The sequence below is a fragment of the Triticum urartu genome, chromosome 5 (genome assembly GCF_003073215.2).
Source record: "Triticum urartu cultivar G1812 chromosome 5, Tu2.1, whole genome shotgun sequence".
In the NCBI taxonomy this organism is placed as follows: Eukaryota; Viridiplantae; Streptophyta; class Magnoliopsida; order Poales; family Poaceae; genus Triticum; species Triticum urartu.
In genome coordinates, this window is record NC_053026.1 from 327,827,307 (window position 1) to 327,849,102 (window position 21,796).

The window sequence follows — 21,796 nt, forward strand, 5'->3', positions numbered from 1 at the left end:
AACCTAACAAAACAAAAAGATATCTAAAAATTCACCAGCCGAGCTGGCTCATTATCTTAACAAACTCCAACAAATCGAGCCGGGACCAGCCAAAGGACGTACAGTATCAGTTTGTCTTGTCCGTATACAGATTCCTTCAATCCGTTCTCCGTCTGAACTGCCGGACCCACACGCACTGGTTTCTCATCCATCCATTCTATTCGACGGCCACTCCGCAAAACCCCCACTGGCAATGGCGCTCTCCTCCTACTTGCTCGCCGGCAGCCGAGCAGCCTCCCCTTCCCTCCCCTCCCTTCCCTCACTCCGCCGCCGCAGCTGCCACCGTCCGCCGCCCCTTGCCACAACCCCGCCCCCACTCCCTTCCACCCAGCGATGGCGCCGCTCGCTCCGCTTCTGCGCCTCCTCCCCCTCCTCGTCGCCCCCGCCGCCCGTGCCGCCCGAGGACGAGGAGCCCGTGGACTACGAGGTAGTGCGATATGGTATCGACTTACATTTTAACAGATTATTTTCCATGCTAGCGCGGTTCCAAGTTCTCTCACAGAATGTGCAAGCTGCCCGCCACAAGCCTCAAGAGTCAAGCATTCGACTCACATATGCTTTATTTGAATATAAATTGCTACGCAATGTAGGGTTATTCATTATTGCCTCCCCGTGAAAAAAATGTAGGATTACTGCCAAAATAAATAGAGCAACAAAAAACCGAAGAACCTGCCTTTAGGTCAACTGTTGATCTGAGCTCCGATTGCTCAGCCTCTAATATGAAGACATATTGTAAGGGTCGGGATCGATCTACGACTAGCAGCTAGGGTTCATGGTGGAATGGAGAATTTCGGTAGCGTGTATTTCCTCCCAACCTCCCTCACAGCTACAAGTTCATTACAATCGGCCGCAGCCGCCGTCCAGTCCAAAGCCAACCCATTCGAACGTTATACAATGCTATTTAACTACCGAACCCATTCAGGGCCACCGTTCCACCTGGGCTTCATCTTGACTCGAGTGGGCCGCGCCGCAGGCCTGCTCGAGGCCTGGTTCTCTGCCGTTACTTCCTCGCTTGTCGGATGGTGAACAGTATCGGGCTCTGTTGCCGCTTGGTGGTGATCTTCAGTATCCTGCACCCGTGCGTCGCTGACAATCCTCCCTCCTTGAGAGCCGGCTTGTCCCCAAGCCGGAGCACGGGGGAATTGTTGTTTGAGAAACTCCAAATCTTCCCACGTAGCATCAGCTGGCGAAGAATCAGACCACTGAACCAGTCCTCGGACGATATTCCGACGACCGACCTGACACACCTTACGCTGCAACACTTGGACCGGAATTTGAAGTGCAGCTTGGGGTGTAGGCAAGGACTGATTGACAACAGCATCGCGGGGTAGGAACTTCTTCAGCTGTGAAACATGAAACACAGGATGCAGGCGGCTGGTTGCAGGCAGACCCAGCTTATATGCTCTGTCCCCTATCCTCTCCAACACTTGGAATGGCCCATAAAACTTAAAAGCAAGTTTATGGTTCGCCCTGGAATACAATAACAATTGAGCATATGGCTGCATTTTCAGGAACACCTGATCTCCCACAGCAAACGTTCTATCAGACCTGTGTTTGTCGGCTTGGCTTTTCATACGATGTTGTGCTCGCAGCAGATGCTGTCTTGCTGTCTCTGTAATCGCCTGGCGATATTGCAACCACTCTTGCATTTCCACTGGTGCAATTGTATCAGACTCATTAACACCAAAATATCTTGGAGTATACCCATACAGGATCTCAAAAGGAGACTTTCCCAAAGCAGAATGCCAATTGGAATTATACCAAAACTCACACAAGGACAACCACTTACTCCATTTATGAGGTTGAGCACTAATGAAACACCTGAGATAACACTCCACTTGCTGGTTAACCCTTTCAGTCTGACCATCAGTCTCAGGATGGTTTGCTGTGCTCATATTCAGCTGAGTCCCAGTTCTAGCAATCAACATTTTCCAAAATTGGCTAGTGAATATTGGATCTCTGTCAGAGATAATGTACTTTGGCATCCCATGTAACTTATAAACATTGTCCAAGAACACCTCTGCAACTTTCTGAGCATTAAAAGGATGTCTCAAGGGAATGAAATGACCATACTTGGAAAATTTATCAATTACCACCAAAATGCAGTTGAACTGAGAAGATTGAGGAAGACCACTAATGAAATCCATAGAAATAGTATGCCAAGCTTGATGTGGTACTGGTAATGGAGATAGCAGCCCAGGATAAGGAACCCTCTCTGGTTTAGCTTTCTGACAGAGCAAACAGGACTGCACCTGAGCCAGAATGAACTTTTTCATACCAAACCAAGAAAACAAGGCATGAATTCTTTTGTATGTAACTGGAAACCCTGAATGGCCCCCCAAAGGACTATCATGGAAAGCAGCAAAAATTTTCTGATGCAAAGCAGGAACAAGACCCACCCATATGCTCTGTTTATATTTAAGTAATCCATTGACCAAACTGTAGGGGGGTTTAGATGCTGGTTGAATAGCTAATTGCTGCATTATAGCTATAGCTTTCTCATCCTTCTGATAACTATCCATGATCTCAAGCAACCAAGCAGGTTGATTACTGGACACTAAGAAAAGTTGGGACTGGTCTGGAGGTCTTCTGGACAATGCATCAGCTGCAGTATTATCTGAACCTTGCTTGTACTGAATTTGGTAGTTTAAACCCAACAGTTTAGTAAGACACTTCTGTTGCCACACTGTATGTAATCTCTGATCTTGCAGGTGAGCCAGACTTCTCTGATCTGTCTTGATAGTAAAATGTTGCACTTGTAGATAAGGCCTCCACTTATCCACTGTTAGACCTTTGAACCTGAGCATTGATAGTTGTGGATGACACTAGGAGAGTTGGGACAATTTTCGTTGGTTTATTTCTCACACAATGCCATGCCAACCTGAGGGGTTGGGGATACATACTTATAGGCTACTAGCCAGCCAAGCATATGCTGAGATGCTACTAAGATGCCAGTCTAAGATGCTAGTCTAAGATGCTATCCTAACTGCCAGTCCTTGATGGTCAGGAACTCTATCCTAACTGCCACAAGGACCATGTGCTGCAGCCCCACAAAGACCCTAGTACACAGACTTATCCAACATTCTCCCCCTAAGTCTTGTACGTCGTCTTGTGGGAGTGTTGAATCATCCCGATCCTGGAGCAAAGCTCAAGGAACTTGACCCTCCCAAGAGGCTTGGTGAGCAGGTCTGCGAGCTGATCCTTGGTGTTGATGTAGCTCGCCTCGATGCTCCCTTCTTCCACACAGCTGCGGATGAAGTGATACCTCAGCCGGATGTGCTTGCTCCGTTCATGGAACACGGGGTTCTTTGCCAGGGCCAGGGCGGACTTGCTGTCCACCAGGAGCTGCACCGTTCTGGTGTCTTGAACGAGAAGATCACCAAGCAGTCGAGCGAGCCAAAGCGCCTGAGTGCAGGCGGTGGAGGCCGCTATGTACTCAGCCTCACAGCTGGACAGGGCCACCACCTGCTGCTTGACTGATTGCCAGCTCACGAGACACTTGCCGAGGAAGAGGAGGATCCCGCTCGTGCTCTTGCTGGTGTCGATGTTGCCGGCGTGGTCGCTATCGCTGTACCCGACGAAGTGTGCTGCCCCCGGACACCTAGGGTAGTGGAGGCCGTGGTCGAGGGTCCCTGCTATGTAGCAGATGATCCTCTTCACTGCCTGCTGGTGTTCCGATGTCGGTCGCTCCATGAACCGACTGACATAGCCGACGGAGAATGCTAGGTCCGGCCGTGTGTGGGTGAGGTAGCGAAGGCTCCCCACAAGGCGTCGGTACTGCGCAGCATCCACTTCCTCCGTCGTGCTGTCGCGGCTCAGTTTCAGCCTCTCCTCCATCGGAGTGAGAGCTGGATGGCAGCCGGTGAGCCCAGCTAGCTCAACGATGCGCTTGGCGTAGGCGGACTGTCGAAGCGCGATCCCGGAGTGATCCTGGTGCACCTCAATCCCTAGATAGAAGGAGAGGAGCCCCAGATCACTCATCTGGAAGGTGGCCTTCATGTCTTCCTTGAATGCCGCTACCTTTGCATCTTTGGTGCCGGTGATCACCAAGTCGTCAACATAGACGCCCACCAGCAGGGCATTTCCTCCACTGCCCCGTCGGTAGACAGCGGCTTCATGCGGGCTTTGCTCGAAGCCCATCTTCTTTAGCGTGGAGTCCAGCTTGGCGTTCCACGCCCTAGGTGCCTGCCGTAGGCCATAGAGGGCCTTGCGCAGGCGGAGTACCTTGCCCTCCTGGCCGGGAATCGCAAAACCCGGTGGCTGATGCACGTAGACTTCCTCCTTCAAGTCACCGTTGAGGAATGCCGACTTGACATCCATGTGATGGACACGCCAGCCCTCCTGGGCAGCCAGCGCAAGGAGAAGTCGCACGGACTCCATCCGTGCCACGGGAGCGAAGGCGTCGTCGAAGTCGACTCCTTCCTGTTGCAAGAAGCCTCGGGCCACCAGGCGAGCCTTGTGCTTGATGATGGCGCCGGCTCCATCCCTCTTCAGCTTGAACACCCACTTAAGGGTGATTGCGTGATGACCACGGGGGAGGTCAGCGAGCTCCCAGGTGCGGTTTTGCTTGACCGCATCCATCTCCAACTGCATCGCGGCGTGCCGTGCCGCATCTCTCTCGGCCTCTGCAAAGGACCGTGGTTCGCCGTCCTCACACGCGAGTTGTAGCTGCGCCTCCAGGTCACGTGGCATCAGTCCCGGCACCGGCTGGTCGCCGAGTAGATCATCCATCGTGCGATACCGCAGCTATTCGCCTCCATACCACGCGTCGACCCGCTCCTCGTCGTGAGTGAGCGGGGAAGCGAACTTCATCGGGTTGTGCTCTGCGTGAGCTGGTGCTGATGAAGATGAACCCGGAGTGGTGACTGCCGGGGCTGGAGTATGCGGCGTCGCCAGTTGTGGTGTCGTCGGCGTAGCGGGCACCGGAGTCGATGTAGTTTTGGGGGCCGGGGTAGACGTGCCCGACGGAGAGGAGCTGCTTGCTCCCCCGGCTTCCTTGAAGTGAGCGTACTCGACAATGAAGTCGTCATACATCGGCGTCGTGCCGTCGTCCACCGCCTTGTCCCATTGCCACCTTCGCCCTTCATTGAACACAATGTCTCGCGCCGTGCGCACACGCTGTGTCTTTGGGTCGAGGATGCGGTAGGCCTTTGAGCCCTCCGCATAGCCGATGAAGACTCCCGGAGTGCTCCTGTCGTCGAGCTTGCCGATGTGGCCAAGCTCCTTAGCGAACGCAAGACAGCCAAAGACCCGCAAATGGGAAACCGCCGGCTTCCGCCCATGCCAGGCCTCATACGGTGTCCTGCCGTCGAGTGCCTTAGTAGGCAAGCGGTTGAGGATGTAGACGGCCGTCAGCACCGCCTCTCCCCAGAAAATAGCCGGCATCCCTCGCTGCTTGAGGAGAGCCCGAGCCATCCCCACAACCGTCTGGTTGCGCCGCTCGACGACTCCGTTTTGCTGCGGGCTGTACGGCGCGGAGTAGTGGCGCTGGATGCCCTCATCGGCGCAGTACGACGCGAATTCAGCCGCCGTGAATTCGCCGCCGTTGTCAGTGCGCAACACGCGCAATTTGCGGCCGCTCTCCGCCTCTACACCAGCCTGTGCGCGCCTGATGGCGTCCGCCGCTTCTCCCTTGCTGCCGAGAATCATCACCCACATGTAGCGAGAGAGATCGTCGACGAGCAGCAGGAAGTAGCGTCGACCTCCTGGTGTGGCTGGCGTCACCGGGCCGCACAAGTCTCCGTGCACGAGCTCTAGCTTCTCCTTGGCCCGAAAACTCGCTTGTTGGGGAAAGGGGAGTCGTCTCTGCTTCGTCAGTACGCAGATGTCGCAGAACTGCTCCACATGGTTGAGGCATGGCAGGCCTCGTACCATCTCCTTGGCACTTAGACGCTTCAGGGCCTCAAAGTGAAGATGCCCAAAGCGCTCATGCCATTGCCACGCCTCGTCGTCCCGACGGACAGCGAGACAGACCGGTTGTGCCACCTGCACATCAAGGACGTAGAGTCGATTTCCACCTCTGGGTACCTTGGCGAGAAGGCGACCCTGGCGATCCCAGATGCGTAGGACCCCATGCTCAATCAGCACGCGTGAGCCGTTCTCATCCAGCTGTCCCAAGCTGATGATGGAGTTCCTTAGCGCGGGGATGTAGTAGACACCGGTGAGCAGCCGGTGCTCTCCCGTCTTGGTGGTGAAGATGACGGAGCCGACGCCCTTAATTTCCACAGCGGAGGCATCCCCAAACTTGACGGAGCCTCGCGCATCGGAATCGAGCTCGGCGAAGAATTCCCTTCGACCGGTCATGTGGTGGGTGGCGCCGGTGTCGAGGCACCACCCCGTAGTCTTGTCCTTCCCGGAGGCATCGCCGAGAAGAGCGTGTGCCTTTGGCTCGTCGAGGTGGATGAGAGCTTTTGCGACTGGTGTCGCTGAAGATAGCTCAATGCTTGCATGCGCCATGAACAGAGCCGTCTCCTCCTCCTTCGCCTGTGCGACGTGAGCCTGGCCTTGTCGTGGTTGCCGACACTCATTGGCCCAATGGCCAAACTGGCCACAGTTGTGGCAGCTGTTGTCTTGTGCCGGCTTGGGCTTGCCAGCGGCGCCGTCCTTGGCACCTCCGTGGGCGTCCCCTTCGGCACGTCCTTGTGCCCTGCCCGGGGGGCCTCTTCGCGTCTTACGCTGCTTGCCACGCTTGCGGCCGCCCGTCGTGGAAGAAGGCTCCCCCTTCTTCCTGTCACCAAGGCTGGCATCCCACGGCTCCCGAGTTAGGAGCAACTTCCCGCCGGTGGTGATGGGCCCCGAGGAAGGCTGTGGCTCGTCAGTGTCGACGACCTTGAGGCGACCTATCGCCTCCTCGATTGTCATCGTGGAGAGGTCCAGCACGGACTCGATCGACCGAGCCATCTGCTTGTACTTCTCGGGGATGCACCGAAAGAGCTTCTCGACAGCTCTCTCCTCGGTGTAGGTGGCATCACCAAACTTCACCAACTTCTGCAGCAGAGTGTTGAGACGGAGAGCAAAGTCATCAACGTCCTCACCTGGCTTGAAAGCCAGGCTCTCCCACTCCTTACGTAGTGCCTGTAGAGTGGACTTGCGAGCACGGTCGCTGCCGATGCGTGCCGCGGCGATGGCGTCCCAAGCTTCCTTGGCAGTCCGCTTGCTGGAAAGCGAGAACTGCATCTCGGGCGGGACTGCGGCGATGAGGGCGTCCAGCGCCCGTCGGTCCTCTTGGTGGTCAACGTTGCTGTCCTGGACTGCCTCCCACATGCGCCGCACCTGGAGCCTGACCTTCATGATCCCGGCCCACTCGACGTAGTTGGTTTTAGTGAGGGTAGGCCACCCAGCACTGGGACCAACATCCCTGACCACAGTCCGGACCTCGTAGAGGCCGCGGTCCTGGTCGTTGCAGCCGCCGTCGCGGTGCGCACCTCCACCTGGAGCGCGGGCGTGCTCGGCTGCCCACTGCGCCGTCCGCTCTTGCGCCACTTTGGCGCGGTCTGCGTCAGCGCCGTCGTCCGCAGGTGCGGAGCTGTTGGAGCCGCCGGAGCCGCCGCGGAGTGCTTTGGCATCCGCCGTAGCCTCACGTGCTGCGTCCGCTGCTGCTGCTGCTTCTAACTCCGCCCTGGCTGCTTCTACCTCCGCTTTGGCTGCTGCCAGCTCCGCTGCAGCCAGCCTCGACACCCTTGCTGCCGCAGCAGCTGCTGCTACAGCTGCTCGCTCACGCTCCTCTGCCACGGCGCGCTCGGCCTCCTGCCGGCGCCGCATGCTCGAGGTAGCCGTGTGCTGAGAGCGACCTGCAGACATGGCTCGCTGCAGGGGGGCTGTTGCGTGAAGAGGAGGCTGTTGAAGACGAACTGTTGCTCGACAGTCCGGAGGGAGGAAAGTAACCAGAGGCAGACGGAGCAGCTGCTGCTACCGACTTGGGCTGCTCACAGGAAATGCTCAGGGTACAAGATAACGAGGCTCTGATACCACTTGTTAGACCTTTGAACCTGAGCATTGATAGTTGTGAATGACACTAGGAGAGTTGGGACAATTTTTGTTGGTTTATTTCTCACACAATGCCATGCCAACCTGAGGGGTTGGGGATACATACTTATAGGCTGCTAGCCAGCCAAGCATATGCTGAGATGCTACTAAGATGCCAGTCTAAGATGCTGGTCTAAGATGCTATCCTAACTGCCAGTCCTTGATGGTCAGGAACTCTATCCTAACTGCCACAAGGACCATGTGCTGCAGCCCCACAAAGACCCTAGTACACAGACTTATCCAACATCCACTGCTAACAAGATAACTAGATATTCTTTTTCATAGACTGAGAGAGCTCTATTCTTGGGCCCCAATGTTTTGCTGACAAATGCTAGTGGGTGCCCTTGTTGCATGAGCACCGCACCAATACCATATTCACAGGCATCAGTCTCAATCATGAAGGGTTTAATAAAATCTGGTAAAGCTAGGACAGGAGCAGAGACTAGTGCTTGTTTTAATGTCACAAAAGCTTCATCTGTAATACTGGTCCACACAAAAGGAACAGTCTTCTTAAGTAGACCAGTCAGTGGCCTTGCAATTATTCCATAATGCTTAATAAACTTCCTGTAGTAGCCACTTAACCCAAGAAATCCTCTCACCTCCTTCACATTTTGGGGAGTAGGCCATTGTTGAACAGCCACTATCTTATCAGGATCAGTAGAAACTCCCTCTGCTGAGATAACATGTCCTAGATAGGCTATCTTAGGTTGAGCGAAATCACATTTAGACATTTTTACCTTCCACTGTTCTCTATGCAGAATAGATAATACTTCATCCAAATGTTCCCAATGCTCCCTTAAGGTCTTACTGAAGACCAAAATATCATCAAAGAACACTAAAGCACACTTCCTCAAAACAGGGGAAAGATCATAATTCATTGTCCCTTTGAAATGTCCCTGGTGCTCCTGACAACCCCATGCCCATCACATTAAATTCATAATGTCCATTATGAGTCTGAAATGCTGTTTTATACTCTTCTCCTGGTGCTAGTCTAATTTGGTAATACCCAGCTTCCAAATCCAGCTTGGAAAACCAACAAGCACCTGCCAGCTCATCCAAAAGTTCATCTATAACAGGGACTGGGTACTTGCTTTTTAATGTAATAGCATTAAGGTGTCTGTAATCAATCACCATTCGCCAAGTGCCCTCCTCTTTTTTTTTAACCAGCAATACAGGAGAAGAAAACTCACTATTGCTATGCCTGATCATTCCTGAGGCCAACAGTTCTTTGATCTGCTTTTCCAATTCATCCTTTAAATGAGGAGCAATCCTATAAGGCCTCACCGACACTGGTCTTGCTCCAGGAATCAATGGAATAGTATGATCTTTGAGTCTTCTGGGTGGCAATGTGGTAGGAGTTTCAAATACTACAGCATGTTTATCCAACAACACTTGCAATTCTGGATGTTTTACTTTCTCTTCTACAGGTCTGATTAATGAAATAGAAAACACTGTAACAGCAACATCCTCAGGTAATAATCCTTGCAAAGTGACCACTGTACCCTGGTAGGAAAAGGACATCCACTTCTGCACCCAATCCACTTGCATAGGACTGTGCTGAGCAAGCCAATCCAACCCAATAATCCCATCATAACTAGCCAAGGGCAACAACCTGAAAGTAGTAGCAAATTCTGCTTGACCACAGCTCCAAGAACAAGCTTTGAGAACAGAATCACACTGCAATGTGCCTCCACCAGCCACAGCTACTGACACAGGAGGTTGTGACTGAACATTAAGCAATCGATGCTGCAAGTTACTATCAATAAAAGAGTGGGTACTGCCTGAATCCACTAGGAAAATTAGTTCCATACCCTGTATCTCAACCAGAAGTTGCAGTGTTGGTGCATTAGATTGTTTTCCAACAGCAGCAGCAGACAAGTGCATACTACAAACAGACATTCTATCCTGATCATGATCACTGCCAACAGATGACCTTGCCTCTTCTGACTGAATATGGTCTATAAGCTCCTGCACAATGTGCAACTGAACTGATGACTTGCAGACATGATCCTTAGACCATTTCTCCCCGCAAACGAAACAGAGACCTTTAGACTTGCGAAAATTCCTCAATGTAGACCATCGATCTTCAGTCTGAACCGGTTTCTGAACTTCCATGCTACGTTTGTCGTCAGAGCTGCGACTTTTAGAAGGTGGCAGTGGCAACGGCATAGGCCCCGATCGAGCAGACGAAACATGATTAAGAGGAGTAATCCCTTCCCCCAACTCCTCATGCAACAACGCTAGATCATACGCTGCGTCCAGGTCCCGTGGTTTCTGCAAAGCGACAGCAACACGAACACCAGGCTTGAGTCCATCGAGGAATCGTGTAGTGTAATGCAGCGAATTGGGCGCCTCCTCATACGCAGACAACTGATCATATAAGTCAGCAAAACGCTCCACATAATCAGCTACAGACGAAGTCTGAGATATCCTGAATAACTGACGCAAGAGCGTCTGATGTTGATTTCTCCCAAATCGGTTCTGCAAACTCTGACAAAATTCAGACCAAGTCGCTTGCGGTTGACGACGTTGCATCGATTCCAACCAACGAGCAGCAGCACCCTCAAACTGAGATGTGGCCAGAGAAATCCATCGATGAGTCGGTGTACCCCACAGCCTGAATTGATCTTCACATCGAGTTTGCCACAAACGCGGATTGGCTCCATCGAATCGTGGTAGTTCCAGACGAGCACCAAAGGCAAACGAATCAGCAGTATCAAAGGAATTCGACTCACGGCCCAGTGAAGGACGGAACGGGAAATTCGACTCTCGCGCACCTCTGACCGGAGGAGGGACATAAGTATTATGCACCTTCCCCCGATGATCGTTGTCGAAGCCGAGGGAATCAGTCGGGCCACCACCGCGACCATTCCCAGCACCACGCGATGGAGATGGATCTTCCTGCGGAGGAGAACTCCCTTTCAACTGGTCGCCGCGGATCTGCTCCATCTCCATCAACAGCTCGTCGCGGACCCCGCCCACACGCGAAGAGAGCAAGCCGTCGAGGGTCGAGGTATTCGTCGAGATCAGCTTCTCCATGGCCTTGAGGAGATCCGCACCTTGGTCGCGGAAGCGCTTGTCGAGGTCGACCGCGAGATCCGCCCGAAGGAGCTCGTAGACGCCGCGCCCGTCCTCCGACAACTTCTCCATCGTCGCCGCCCGCCGCTGATCTCGCCACCGCGTCTCGTGATGGTGTTGAGGAAGCGCCAGGACCGCCGAATCTGATACCAAGTGTAAGGGTCGGGATCGATCTACGACTAGCAGCTAGGGTTCATGGTGGAATGGAGAATTTCGGTAGCGTGTATTTCCTCCCAACCTCCCTCACAGCTACAAGTTCATTACAATCGGCCGCAGCCGCCGTCTAGTCCAAAGCCAACCCATTCGAACGTTATACAGTGCTATTTAACTACCGAACCCATTCAGGGCCACCGTTCCACCTGGGCTTCATCTTGACTCGAGTGGGCCGCGCCGCAGGGCCGCTCGAGGCCTGGTTCTCTGCCGTTACTTCCTCGCTTGTCGGATGGTGAACAGTATCGGGCTCTGTTGCCGCTTGGTGGTGATCTTCAGTATCCTGCACCCGTGCGTCGCTGACACATATGTAGTTTGGAAAAAATAAAGACATATGTAGAAGTTTTTTTTTTCTTTCACTTTGGTCCCCATTTCCTGTCATCTTCAATTTTATGAAATGGTAGCTTGACAGTAGTCATTTTACTCTTGTTCTGCCGCAACTACTAGCAAGTTTGGAGTATTATACTTCTCTGAGGGAGAAGGAGTATCATATGGTTTTGCAGATCTTCCTTTATTCCGAAATTGACCCCAGAATATTTATAGACCCACATCACCACTAGTCCACTAGAATTATAGCCATTAGATCGAACTTAACTAAAATAGTAACACTTTGTTCTAAAATGCTTAAGTTTCTTTGATTAGTTACCTTTAAGTTAAACTGATGGAATTCTATAAGATCATCCCTAATGTTCCACATATAGAAACTCACATTTGTATGACACCTTTCAGAGACTATAGAAATAGTTTGGGAATGATTTCTTTAGTGTTGTTACTGAAAGTAATACTCATCTGAAAAATCCGCACAAGAGCTCCGATTATATAATACATGTATGCTACAATTTGATTTGCCTATTATTCTCGATTGTCAATGCAAGTTGTAGAGAACATGTTCATGGATAGCAAAAGGATGTTTATTTTTTACCTGAATTTATCTGTGCTATGAAGGTTTCATATGTTTTCATTAAACAACTAGCACAGTGGCCCTCACAAATGCGAGGGCATTGACGTCCAAATCATTTTCCACTTTTCCATGTCTATTTGATGTGCTTGTATATAATATTCATGGCTAAAAACACGTAACCTCATATGGATATATGTTTGGGTGCTTACTTTTTATAAAGATGTTCGGGTGCTAATGAAGTTAATAAAAAGAAAGTTTACCCTTATTGAGAGGTAAGACAATAAAACAACATCCTCCCATTTACTTCCCCGATTCTGAAATACATAATGTTTTAGACATGCAACATCCATGGTCTCAAAAGATGCACCTTTGACCATTACCATTTTAGATATGAATAAATTGGTAACAAATTAGAAAAACAAATCCATAGAGTAGGAAGAAGCTTGTAAAATAGCCTCCGGTGGGGATATGTAATGTCAAAGGTGGGTAATTTTCCTTTACTTAAATCAAACAGCTATAGATTATCGGTCTATGGGCAAGATGTTTCTGATTTTTGTGAGAATTTCTAGCATATTTCCCTATTTTTGATCTGTATTGTTCTTTTAATGCAACTATCAGATATCACATGCATGGAGCATAGAGAGTTAATTTTAATTTTATTTTATTGAGAGAACACTGATATAGTAACAGAAGATTTGCAAATTCATTTAATGCTCCTCCCTCAGAAAAGGAAGATTTGCAAATCCATATGATGCTCAAGAACTCCTGTGACATTGTTGGTTTGTTGTATGCCATAAGAGTTCTTGAGTACTGATATAGTGATTTTACCTCTACGTGTGCATTGGTGGTTTGTTGTTTCTACTGCCTACTATATTCTATGCAGTTTCTAAGACCTTTCTGTTTCACCAAAATTTCAGCTGTCGGAGAGTAGTGGAAATTGTGACCCTTTATGCTCCGTTGATGAAGTTAGCTCACAGTATTTTGAAGCTAACTACAAGCCAAAGAATGATCTTGTTAAAGCTTTAACTATCCTTGCAACGGCTTTGGCTGGGGCAGCTGCAATAAACCATTCCTGGGTCGCTGCTAACCAGGTTCATACACTCCTAGTTTTTGACCAAATTACAATTGCCAGTTTAACCATTTCATGTCTTTATCCTAGCATGCATATTACATGTCTCCTTATGTCAGTAGTTGTGGATGTCTGGGTGATAATTCTTGGGAACTTGGTTAAATTCCTTTTGCAGGACATTGCAATGGTGCTAGTATTTGCTCTTGGGTACGCAGGTATCATTTTTGAGGAATCACTGGCATTTAACAAAAGTGGAGTTGGATTACTGATGGCTGTTTGTCTATGGGTTATCAGAAGTATCGGGGTAAGCTAAAAGCTGCGAATTCACCTTTGGAACTTCAACAACTCTTTTGAGATTTCAAGTTATCAGTTGTCTCTCTTGAAATTTAAGATTCAACTCAGTTGGGCCATCGTGATGTTGACATATGCATACGTCCTTACAAAATTTGAACAGAGTGCAACTTATTCAATGTCAACAAGTTTTCATTTTTGGTTTATCTTGCTAATAGATGTTTTTTTTTCAAAACTAACCTCATACTTCTTCATGTTCTTTAAAACTGTAATCAATGCCAAGGATATTTACGATATTCTTCATGTTTAGTTGTTACTTATGACTTACAAGCAATGTTTAGTTTTTCATATGTATCAACTTGTTTTTTTTTGAGGGAATGTATTAACTTGTTTAAGATACATGTTTTGGAATATAAGCCTGTTTGTTTGCATCCTGAGATGCAAAGTTGGACTTTGCCACACATATGATAAGATGCCTTGTCGTTGCTAGTGACTCTAGTTTGGAAGCACCATAGTTTTAATACAAGGATGCTTTTCATTTTTATTACAATGATGTAATCTTCATGTTATGAATATATTTAAGCATCAATTAGATGATATTCATTAGTTGATCTTTATCATTCCTTTTCTGTTCTTCATATGATTAAGGCTCCCTCGACCGATGTAGCTGTTCAAGAGTTGAGTCGGAGTACTGCTGAAGTTAGTGAAATAGTGTTTTTCTTGCTTGGTGCAATGACCATTGTGGAGATTGTTGATTCACATCAAGGTTTTAAGCTGGTGACTGACAATATATCTACTAGAAATCCTAAAACACTTCTCTGGGTGGTGAGTCTTTCTTACCTTTATATTTTCTCATTGAACTTCATATTATGTTGGATAGGTCTTTTACTTTGTAGTTCTCGTTGTGCTACTACCACAAAGGCACAAACCAACAAACATAAATGAGTTGCCAGTGATAAACCATTGAGGCGCATTTTTTGAGTTCATAATACAGCCTTTTTGTCCATACCGGATAGATTTTTAGAACTTGTATGATCAAATTATATTTATGACTTACCTTGATAGAGAAAAAACACCCTTTGCAGTCATGTTATTCCACTTCAATGGTATCTGACGTTCACCTTGAACTGAACAATTCTCCAACCCATGGTAATTAAATCCTGAGGAAACCTTTGGTAGTAATGCTATATTTACACACTGGCCCTTGGCCCCCAGGAAATACAAGTTGCTTATTTCCTAACTGTAGGCTTAGTGTTTTCTGTAAAGAAGTGCCCCTTCTCTTGGCCTTTTTTCTAGACCACACAGAATGACTGCATTCATGTTTATCAAGGTAGAAAGCTTTTACAATTTCAACCATGATTTCAAGTTGGTGAAACCAAATAAATGTTGTATTTTTGGAGTTAGGTTATAATCTGGTTTGGCAAAGAGAATCTGGACTTTTAAGTAGCTACTTTTGCACAGCAGCATAAAGTAGGTTCAACATACCACAATACAACAACCACACCTAAGGCGAAGAAATTATGATTTTCTGGAAGAAGAAATCGTTCTGACTCCTAGATGGTTTGATGTTCATTCTTCTTTTCTCCCTAGACATTACGTAGCTTCTTGTATCATAAATATAAATAAATATAGTAGACTTAGACTCCTTCCTTACTACTTCTGTGAAGAAAAGAAATAATCCGGTTTCGGCTTCATCTCTTTTTTGGCCTGTCTTTGGTGTTGTTGCTCAACCATGTAACGTTAAATTAATAACCTTTTATTTGAGAGCCATAAATATCACACTTTGTATTTTTCATGTATACATTGTTTCTTATTTCAGATTGGCTTTGTAACCTTCTTTTTGAGTTCTGTCTTGGACAACTTGACTTCGACTATTGTGATGGTGTCCTTGCTCCGGAAACTAGTACCTCCATCAGAGTACAGAAAGTATGACCTCTATTATTATCTCAGCAATTACGTTTGTACATAATCTGGCAATTGCTTTGCTCGTATGTTACCATATTTACTGTGAATGATCAAATCCTTGTATTCTCATTATTTTCATTTTTTTGTATTCTCTGTACACAGTAGTAAAAAACTGATTTAAAGTTGTCCTCCTGTCGTATTTTTACCACCTTTCATTATAACCCGTAGGTCCAGTGCCATGCTTTGCTTCACTCTAGTTAAGCAACTATAACTTTTCGTGCTACAAGTTTGCTTTACTTCCATAGGCCCATAGTTTGACCAATGACTGGCATATCTCATAGGCTAATTTACCTGCAAACATTCACTTAAGCTGTGACACTCAAGATATTTGTAGAAATGCTCTCTTATTCTCGAGATGATTTTAAGTCGCGAGACGTGTGGTCTGATACTCTGATTGTAGTTGGGAGGTTGGTCCAATGAAATTTGATTTATCAAAAACTTTCTTGTATCCTTTCTTTTCAAGAAACTGAGGGGGAAGCTCCGACGGTATAAATTGTAACCTAAATTCGTGTCTGTGAGACCTTGAACCCAAGTGGTGGGATTATATAATAATTGCAACTTGGAGATATTTTGCTGATGCGTCTCAATAGTTTGTTTTATACCGATCTTTGTGCCTTACTGTACATAGCACCGAGGGGCTAATAGGAAAAGTTCGTAGTGCCAACCACCCTTCTGCCACAAAAAAGTGTTTTGGCATCAAATCAACATGAGAAGCTCCCAAGAAATTTATACAGGTTGTTCGAAGTGATGTGCAACAATTTGAAATTTTAAGGTTGAACTAGAATAATATTTTCTTTTATTATAAATTAAAAGACAAAGGGAAAGGAAATTTATTAGTTGTACAAAACACATTACTGCAAAGGAAAAGGAAATTTATTAGTTGTACAAACTACGACTTCCAATTTTTATCTCTGGAAGCTTGGCATGTGAATCCATTTGCTACCTTCCCAGTTTGCTTGGGGAATAATTCCTGTGTTGATTTGAGGCCAACTTTGTGAGTATTTTTCAAAACTAGTATCGTGTTAGAGATGGACGCACATCGTAAATTGGACCTCACTTACCTCCGCAGGATGGTATATGAACTTTTTGTTCTTCAGTTTATCAATAAATGGTGCATATTGTGTATAGTAAACATTGCCTTATTGGGACAGGTTGCTAGGTGCTGTTGTTGTAATTGCGGCTAATGCTGGGGGTGCATGGACACCAATTGGTGATGTGACAACCACTATGTTGTGGATTCACGGTCAGATTACGACTTTAAAAATAATGCAGGTCAGATTTCCACATTTATTCTTGTATTTTGTGGTTTGCTTATGAAGATCCTTCATTTTAGAGTTCTCCAAAATATTCATTATGCAGATCTTTCCTTAATGTTAGAGCTCTCTAAACTGTTCATTAAGTTTTTATTTCATGCTATAATTTTCTACCCTATATTATTACTGAATGGTCTTGATCAAAACTTTAGAACTTAATGTGACCTTTTCAGATATCCTACATTATGTATGTCTTTACTGGGGAATCTTCTCAAAGTTGATTAACTAAAACTGCGTTGAAGGAGAACATCTAAATATGTTTCTTAAAAGATATTACAACTACCTCTGTTCCGAATTATAAGATGTTTTGGATATTTCAATATGGACTACATATGGACTGAAATGAGTGAACAAACACACTAAAACGCGTATATGTACATCCGGTTCAGACAAAAGTTAGAACATCTTATAATTTGTAACGGAGAGAGTAGAAGATAAGGAGAAACATGCTCCCCCCCCTCTCTCTCTCTCTAGAAAAGGCTATATTTCTATAATTTTTTATTTTATCATGTCCTCAATGAGGGTGACCCTACAGTGTTCTAAAATTTTAGTCGATAGCACAGTTGCTTTTAGGGATAATTTATAGTGCAAAATTAGGTGAATTGCTTTAATCAATATAAATTGAAATGAAGATGGCCCTGAATCAAAATGCAAGGCTTTGGCGTTTTCTCGAAGAAAAAATAATCTAAATGTTATATCAAGTATTGTGATTTGCCCATCACAAAAATGGAAGCCATTTTACAAAATTAACTCCATAATCTAGATTGCGAGCAATCCATCATTTTGTGAATTTTTGTGTGTTTACCTTCTTTTTTGCATGCTTGAACAAAGGGCTACATATTTCGACTGTGGAAAATGAACTGCTTGGCTTATGATTTGGCAGGGCTTGTTTGTCCCTTCCGTAGTTTCATTGATGGTCCCACTGGCCCTGATGTCCCTCACCAGGTTATTAACAAAGGACTACTTCTAATACATGATATTAAACAAAATTCATGTGCCTTACGAAATAATTTCTTGTATATTGCATGCAGTGAAGCAAATGGATCGTCTCAGGAATCTTCAAGTTTGCTGTCATCAGAGCAAATGGCTCCTCGAGGACAACTTGTATTTGCTGTTGGACTTGGAGCCCTAGTGTTTGTTCCAGTGTTTAAATCTCTCACTGGATTGCCACCTTTCATGGGGATGCTCCTTGGTCTTGGCATTCTCTGGATTCTGACAGATGCGATACATTATGGAGAATCTGGAAGGCAGAGATTGAAAGTTCCACAAGCGCTTTCACGGATTGATACACAAGGAATTCTATTCTTCTTAGGTATTCTGTTGTCGGTTGGCAGGTAACCCCACCCCCTTCCACTCTGTACAATTATTTGGGGCTTTGCCTTTTGGAGCTCACCTTTAGAAAATTTGTGGAATCTTAATGCAATTTAATTAATATCAGGTGATGCCAGTGGCAACTTAAAAGTATTAAGAGGCATTTTAGTTATTCTTCACCCCCTCTATTTTTACATCAATGCACCGTAATTTTACGCTATGTAATTTTTGTCTTATTTCAGACGTAAAAAGAGAACGTAAGAAAATACATAATCGCAATTTAAGATTTGATATACCTAAAGATGTGGAATGTAAATTTTCACTAGAAGACTGATTAGCAGAACTAGCAAAACATATTGGTTCAAAAGTTGTCATATGACTTAGCAGTGTGAATATCTCCCGAGGGTCAAAAGAACCACAAGCCCTAAGAGAGAAAGCGCCTCCCGCGCCCAAGCTTGAAGTGCTCCTCAGATGGCTCGTTGAGTGGAGCCTCCAGCACTTGATCCTTCCTGAAATGGAGTTGTTCCACATCCACATACCCATCCTTGTCACACTAGGAAAGCCCTTATGCAACTGGGAAGTACATAAGTAATTTATAACATCTAACAACTTTAACTCAAATTGTTTCTATGCTTGGAAATTTAGTTACCCTGTTATGGTGTGTGCTCTACTTATTACTGTCTATTCCATTCCAACTTAGATGGTCGTAATTTTCTGATAGTTTTTTTGAGTAATCAATTTTCTGATAGTTGGATTTGTTCTTCCTTTGCACTAGCTTGGAAGCAGCAGGGATTTTGAGGCAGTTGGCGAACTATCTTGATGCCAATATTCCAAACGCTGACCTCATTGCAAGTATCATTGGTGTAGCATCAGCAATTATAGACAATGTTCCACTTGTTGCTGCAACCATGGGGATGTATGACCTGACTTCATTTCCTCAAGATTCAGATTTCTGGCAGCTTGTTGCGTTCTGTGCTGGTACGGGTGGTTCGATGCTTATCATCGGCTCTGCAGCAGGAGTGGCTTTTATGGGAATGGAAAAGGTGGATTTCTTTTGGTACCTTCGCAAGGTAAACTTCTTTCTCATCCCGCTCTTAATAAGGAGATATGGAACAGCATAATAGCAATTAACAGCACAATCTGTTACAAATGAAACCTCATTATATCATGTTAGCAGGTGTATTAAGTACACTTTCTGATATACGCTGGCAAACTTCTGAATACAGCCCATATCTCTGATACTTTTCTTTGAGTAGTTTTTGGTAGAGTTGAGAGCAGAACTCCTATTTCTGACTGCAGCTTAGCTTGGAGGTTTAGCTCTGGTATTGCATTTTAAGAAGAAAAAAACGTTTCCGGTTCTTGAAGTGTGTTGTTGTTCGTTGAATTGAGTGAAAATGTGCTTGTTTCAGTTCCTTAGAGATCTATAGGTAATAAACCAAAGTTCAGTCTGCTTGTTCACAACATACTTGAGCAAACAATGACTGCCCTTTTCCATTGTCCTGGATGTGTGTCCACATTGCAATTGTCTATGCATCCTTGAGCTAAAATTGGTTGTTGACACGCACGATACTTGTTTGCGCTTGCAGGTGAGTGGTTTCGCCCTTGCAGGTTATGTAGCTGGCATCATCACTTACCTAGCTGGTCAGAACATCCATCTATCTCTTCCCACTTCACTGGCGGAGATCCCGTTTATCACGGGTTCGTAAAAGGCTGGCCACGGTGGTCCTGTACTGTAAGAAGATGTTACAGTAGACCGAGAAGAACACGCGAGCACACTGGCAGCAGAGAAACGGTTTTTACAACCTGGTCACTTGGCTCATAATACATACGGGTTGAAATAAGCGAGTCGTGAAACCACGCCCTGATTGAGCTCCTTGGCCCCTTTGAGATTTTGTGTAGTGGTACTGAAAGGCTTGGTGCGGTGTTGATGCGAGTCAAATGTGGTAGGCTAGAGCAGAATGGTTATGTAAATTAAGCTGGTAGTGATCTATGTCCCTGTCAACAGGGGACAAAAACATGTACTCTGAATTCCTATGATGAGTTTTGAGCTGTCTGCATGTTGTAATGATCGGCTTTTGTGGTGATGTTATTGGAAAGAATGAAGTGAAGTGATGTGTATTTGTTTGAAAAATAAAAATTCTGTAAAAGAATTGTCTGGAGATACAATAGGGATGATCCTGAAAACTTAACACCCGGTGCGGCTGTGTGGCACTGTCAGCACTTGCCCAATGGTCTTCAGTTTTCTGAATTGGTGATCCCGGTTGAATCCCTGGTCGTATGTATCCGTGGTGTATATTTCCACTTGAAACGAACATTTGTAAACCCCTTTCATGATTGATGAAGAGGTGGTTTATATAGTTCTGTTCTTCCCTTTGAGTCAAGTCAAATGTTGTAAATCAGGTACTCCATCTATAAAGCTGTACTAAAGCAACGACAATTATCATGGATTGGAGGCAACAATTAATATGGATTGGAGGGGAGTACTTCAATCTTGCGTGCGTTTGTGTGTGGGGTGTGAGGAGCATAATACTCCTACATAATACTGCCAGGAGGAAAAATTAGGATCTGATGTATCTGCAGACCGGGTGTAATGCTTAAATCTTTTAAGTAATAAAGAATCCCTTTTCGAAAAAATATGACCAAAACACAAGCAGAGATGTACTCTTCTTGGGACCGACCATCCTATAGCATCGCATATAGTAGTCCTATCCTCTGTGCTGCCATATATCAACAACGTACGTACTCCTATGTATGTATGGATGTACATGTATACAGGCCAGGCGACAGGCCAAGGAAGGAAATCCAAGTGCCTGCAACATAGGCAGCAGTGTCAACTCACATGCGCAACAGGAATGCATGCAGAGGCAGGCAGGACGAAGACACCGCCAGATACCGCTCGGCTCTCGCATGTGATGCTGGAGCAGAGCATATGCAGCTTTACACTGCCCCGCGGTGGCCGCTCTTCGTTGCATCTTTGCCCTTGCGAGATGTGATTTTTGTTTTGTTTTACTCTACCACTTGCGACTGTTGCGAGGGAGATGTGATCTCTATAATGTAGGAGTAGCAGTATCTTATAGTTTGATGATTAGAAACGCGTGGAAGTGGAAGCACCAAACGGTAACAACAAATTTCGTTCTTTTATCAAGGACAAGGAGGACAGAGCTAAGAGCTAGCGCATATACGTACATGGCCACGCATGCATGCATGTGCGCCCGTCCTACGTGCTCCGGGTAGAGCCAAAGAGACAAAGATTCCTGTGGCCCTACGCTGTGTGGGGTAGTATGTGCGTTGTACGTGTGCCCTTTTCTCTCGGTAACTCGTGACTCACTTGTCCCTCTCACCGCAGACCCCCGTCCCGAGCGACACGGATCATCTATCTGCACACATTTTTACCAAAGGCAGGCTTTGGTAATCTAGTACGTACTTCTCAGCTGGACTGCTGCTACACTGTCTCAGACTCGGTCCATTGCAGCCAGAAACCGTCTCGTCTAATACTACTACTCCCTTTACCACAAGTAATATGGATCGGAGGGATTAGCAAGCTGCTATTAGCTTGTTGACGACGAGCTCCAGTGAGCCCTATTAGGGCCCTTT

General features: G+C 46.5%; 1 protein-coding gene across 1 annotated transcript; it reads left to right on the top strand.

The window, feature by feature from the left end:
• Positions 1-156: 156 nt before the first annotated feature.
• On the top strand, positions 157-20,267 carry LOC125508849 (sodium/proton antiporter 1). Its single transcript, XM_048673643.1, has 10 exons — positions 157-466; positions 13,171-13,344; positions 13,498-13,626; positions 14,262-14,438; positions 15,433-15,539; positions 16,730-16,850; positions 17,775-17,836; positions 17,923-18,225; positions 18,978-19,272; positions 19,789-20,267. The coding sequence occupies exons 1-10, from the start codon at positions 233-235 to the stop codon at positions 19,906-19,908; spliced, it is 1,722 nt and encodes a 573-aa protein (XP_048529600.1). The 5' UTR covers positions 157-232; the 3' UTR covers positions 19,909-20,267.
• Positions 20,268-21,796: the final 1,529 nt, after the last annotated feature.